The sequence below is a fragment of the Hyposmocoma kahamanoa genome, unplaced genomic scaffold, assembly GCF_003589595.1.
Source record: "Hyposmocoma kahamanoa isolate Upper Pololo Valley unplaced genomic scaffold, ASM358959v1 86, whole genome shotgun sequence".
Lineage (NCBI taxonomy): Eukaryota > Metazoa > Arthropoda > Insecta > Lepidoptera > Cosmopterigidae > Hyposmocoma > Hyposmocoma kahamanoa.
Window position 1 is genome coordinate 267,679 of NW_020654289.1, and position 4,706 is coordinate 272,384.

The 4,706-nt window shown below is 34.7% G+C and overlaps 1 protein-coding gene across 1 annotated transcript; it reads left to right on the plus strand.

Moving 5' to 3' along the window:
* The first annotated feature begins 1,110 nt into the window (after positions 1 to 1,110).
* On the plus strand, positions 1,111 to 3,357 carry LOC113234789. Its single transcript, XM_026470275.1, has 2 exons — positions 1,111 to 2,034; positions 2,290 to 3,357. The coding sequence occupies exons 1-2, from the start codon at positions 1,160 to 1,162 to the stop codon at positions 3,221 to 3,223; spliced, it is 1,809 nt and encodes a 602-aa protein (XP_026326060.1). The 5' UTR covers positions 1,111 to 1,159; the 3' UTR covers positions 3,224 to 3,357.
* The last annotated feature ends 1,349 nt before the right edge of the window (positions 3,358 to 4,706 follow it).

The window sequence follows — 4,706 nt, forward strand, 5'->3', positions numbered from 1 at the left end:
CAATGTTCAATGCAATTTTATTATGTATATGCCATCAGTCATTACTATTTTTGGCACAACAATAATTCTATATACACTTTACATACAAATACACCATTTTTCACTTCCATAAACACATACACCAAGCTTACAAATATATACACAGTGCCTATATACACATACTGCCTAAATACACGCGTACAACATCGTATACCTACTACTACACTTCTAACTTGTACGATACACTTTATTTACTTATCACAGCAGCATTTTATTATTTCAATTTTTTTCACACAATATAAAAGTCATGTCAGTAAGCGATTTAATTAAAAATATAGATCAGTTTGATATTTCTGTACCTATTTCGTGTCCTCCAGAACAATGTCACACGCATCTTGACCATTCTAAAAATTACCTAAAAATTATTCAGCAAAATATACGCAGCATAAATTGTAATTATGACGAACTAACCTTACTTTTATCTAGAATGAAATTACAATGTGACATAATTGTTTTATCTGAATGTTGGCTATCTTCACTTGTCGCCTCGCCTGAAATGACAGGGTATACTTACTATAAAACTCATGATAATTATAATCAGAATGATGGTTTGATGATGTTTGTAAAAAGCCAGCTAAGTTACACAATAGAAGAGCCAAGTCTGTCGGAAGCAAATTGTCTTTTATTAAAGTTAGGAACAGAAACTGCAGTGGTCGGTATTTATAGACCTCCCTGCTTTAAAAATATCATACCTTTTTTGCATTCTTTTCACCTTCTACTTGAAAGTATCTCAATCTTCACAAATATAGTTATTGTTGGGGATATTAATATAAATTTGCTCAGTGTTGATGCCGAAACAGCATCATACCTGGATATAGTATCTTATCATGGTCTCCTTCCAGCTATTAATACCTCGACCCGAGAAAACAACTGTTTAGATCATGTAATATTGAAAACAAAACTTCCTGCTATTACTTTTAACTTACAAACAACTGTAACAGATCACACTGCTGTTCTATTTTGTCTTAAAGTAAGAAAAATATCTACACTGTCTAACAACAAAACATCGTGTAAAATTAACATGGAAGGTATTGTCATGGAGTGTGCAAATACGAATTACAATCAATTATTCTCTGAAAATAATTTAAATAGGGCCACTAATCTATTTATTGAAACTACTATGCGTATTATTAAAAATAATAGTCAGCTAATTAGAGCTCCTAGAAGTAAATTCATCATAAAACCTTGGATTACCCTCGGCTTATTAAGATGTATTAGAAATAGAGATTTGATGCACAGTAAACAAAGACTACTCCCCAATAATGAAACTCTTAAGGTTACATACAAGAGGTATAGAAATTTTTGTAATAAACTTCTCAAAAAACTAAAACAACAATATGAACGTGACCAACTCAACATGGTTAAAAACAACTCTAAAAAACTATGGACCACAATAAAATTAGTTACAAATTTAAATAAACAAAAAGAATGTCCACATGAACTCCTAGCATCCGGAAATTCACCTATATCCTCCACTGATGTAACTAACCATTTTTTCGCCAGTGTAGGTAAACACCTTGCCGAAAGTATCCCACGTAATATTACCCCTTTTGAAAATCTTTGGTCTACCTCTAGCACACTACCAAACTCGTTTGTTTTTCTTGAAACCGATTGTGAAGAGATTGAGCGAGAGATTACTAATCTTAAAACAGACTGCTCTCCAGGCTGGGATGGTATCTCGTCTAAGATTTTAAAACAGATCTCACCTTTTATTACTCCTGTTCTTACCAACATTATAAACCGCTGTATTAGTACAGGCACATTTCCCGAAGCTTTTAAAAAATCCATTGTCCATCCAATTTATAAGGCCGGAGATAAACACTGCGCCAATAACTACAGGCCTATTTCTATACTTACCTCTCTCTCTAAAGTATTTGAGCGCATTATCAACAAGAGACTTGTCGGCTTCCTGGAAACCAATAGCATTCTTGCTAGATCACAGTACGGTTTCAGAAAGCACAAATCCACGGATGATGCCGTCCATGATTTCACAGACTTTTTAGTTAAAAAGATGGATAAGGGAAAGAAGTGTATTTCTGTATTTATTGATCTCGCGAAAGCCTTCGATACCGTTTCTGTTACGAATCTCATAGAGAAGCTTAACAGAATCGGTATCAGGGGCACTCAGCTAAAATTATTTACAGATTACCTATCTAATCGAAAACAGCGAGTCAAAATTGGTGACTACCTAAGTGATGAACTTCCCATCACATATGGCGTTCCTCAAGGCAGCATTGTTGGTCCAACCCTCTTTTTATGCTATATAAATGAACTCTGTCAGGTCCAAATACCAAACTGTAACATAATCGCATATGCGGATGATACAACTCTTACATTTTATGGTGATTCTTGGGAAGATGTATTTTCACTGGCACAGAAAGGCTTTGATATCGTTAATCACTGGCTAGCAGCAAACTCGTTGACGCTGAATACAGACAAAACGAAATACGTACCATTTTGTATTCGAAATACTACTTCTAATTCTTGCTTAGATTTTGATTTGTATGCCCATAAATGCTCCTTTCCTCCAACCGCTACCTGTAGCTGTGATAAGATTGAAAGAACACAAAATATCCGTTACCTTGGAATTATCATTGACCAAAATCTCTCCTTCTACCCGCATATACAGAGTTTGTCTCAAAAAATTCGGAAGCTAATCTTTGTCTTCAAACACCTAAGGCATATTGCTGATTTCAAAGTTTTAAGAAATGTATATCTGGCGTTGGCGCAGTCATTACTAACCTACTGTATTACCTCTTGGGGTGGTGCTGCTAAAAATAAGCTAATTATATTGGAACGAGCTCAAAGATGTTTATTAAAGGTTGCACTGTGCAAATCTCGACTTTTTCCTACATCCCAACTATACCTAGAAGCGAATGTGCTAACAGTGCGTCAACTGTACCTGCTAACAACGTTAATTCGTCAACACGCAATTACTCCTCCATCCAGAGCTCCTTCCGTATCTGACAACCGTAGACTTTTCACTAGTTGTGATCACAATAGGGCCAATACTTCATTTGCCCAAAAATTCTTCCACTTTAGAGCCAGTCGACTATACAATGTTTTCAATAAAAAGCTTAATATTGTACTCCTCTGTAAGCAGGAAGTAAAACATGCAATCACAAAATATTTATTAAAATGTACGTACGACGAAACTGAAAAATTTCTTTTAATTCAAACCTAGCACATAAGGTGGTATACAAAATTCATACATAAACAAGCACGCGCAGAGACACTTCGACGTAATATCACGCAGGTACACACATTCATCACACTACCCCACACACACACACGCACACACACACACACACACGCATGCATACACATACACATACACACATACACAATACAATCTATAGATTTAAATTTTTTTTATTTTTTATTTTATTTTACTTACCTAAATTTTCTTTACTTTGATTATCCTTTCTCCGTGTTTATAGTATTGTTATCCGTGGTGAGAGACCTGGCATCCTATATTACAAGCTTACGCTTAGTTTAGGTACCAGTCTCTTACAAACATAATATAGAATTAATTTAATTATATACATTTTTAAGTGTTACGTGTATAACTGTTATGTTTGGGGAGAAAATAAACATATATTTTATTTATTTTATTTATTTATTTTACACGATTTAACGTTCATGGGGTTTGCGGAGTAGCAAATTAATTTATTTCCATGTTTAATTAATTAATAATCGTTTGTTGATGGTGATTTTAATTGTTCTATTTATTAATAAATGGTAGATAGTTCCTCTTAAAAATGACTGTGACGTCCAATGTCTAAGTTACCATTGCGTTAAAGTTAAGTGTTCATCCCTTAATGCAGTTAAAAATTGTTCACAAAGTATTGAGAAAACGTAAGTTTACTGACCAAAGTTTTGCTAGACAACGTTGTTTGCGTTCAAGTATATACTGTAGATATACAGTCAGTACTCGCCTTTACATACCTAGTATACTGCGTGTACATACAGCAAGAAAAGATTTGAAAAACATTTATATGGAGACAATCTGCAGCAAAGACGGAACAGGCAAGAGCAAACAAAGAGGAGATATCGATTCGACGGCGCACTGCGATCGGAGTAAACCGTTCGTCGAGACGCCGAGATAGTTTTATAGCTGACGTCATCTACGTAGATACCTTTTTAGGGCGTTACCGATAGACCAAACATTATTTTAATTAGAAGTTTCACCAACTGACATGACCAACCATCGCCGGTTTAATTAATCATGAAGTCCCTTCCTGCGGCTCGCTGCGGGCGGACAGCACGACGATATCTATTCTAATTTAACAGGGTAATAATAATCACATATTTTTAGTGTTATTTGTCACTTTAAATTCATCTTACTTGTCAAAGAACCTGGAACATTCTTTTGTTTAAAATAATGTTGGTATTAATAATAGACCACCTGGAGATGGAGATCTGGTGACAAAATCACAGAGTATCTTGTTTAGGCTACAGTCACTTTCGTTGCAACATGTTATCAAATTATTAATAAGTGTTGAATTCTAGGTACGCTGATTGTGTTATTTTTTTTAGTACACCACTACCTTAGACTTGCTGCCGCATCCATCGATATTTCTGAATGGCCCTATGTTTTTTCAACAGATAAAGACATCGGTGAAAAAAAGTAATTTGTCAATTTTTAGAATGTACAATCGCTAAAT

Bases quoted from the DNA above. Each gene is read 5' to 3' on its own strand.
- LOC113234789 (XM_026470275.1), top strand. From the start codon at position 1,160: ATGCGTATTATTAAAAATAATAGTCAGCTAATTAGAGCTCCTAGAAGT. The intron at 2,035-2,289 runs CTTTTTAGTTAA...TGGTCCAACCCT, and splicing joins GCCGTCCATGATTTCACAGA to CTTTTTATGCTATATAAATG.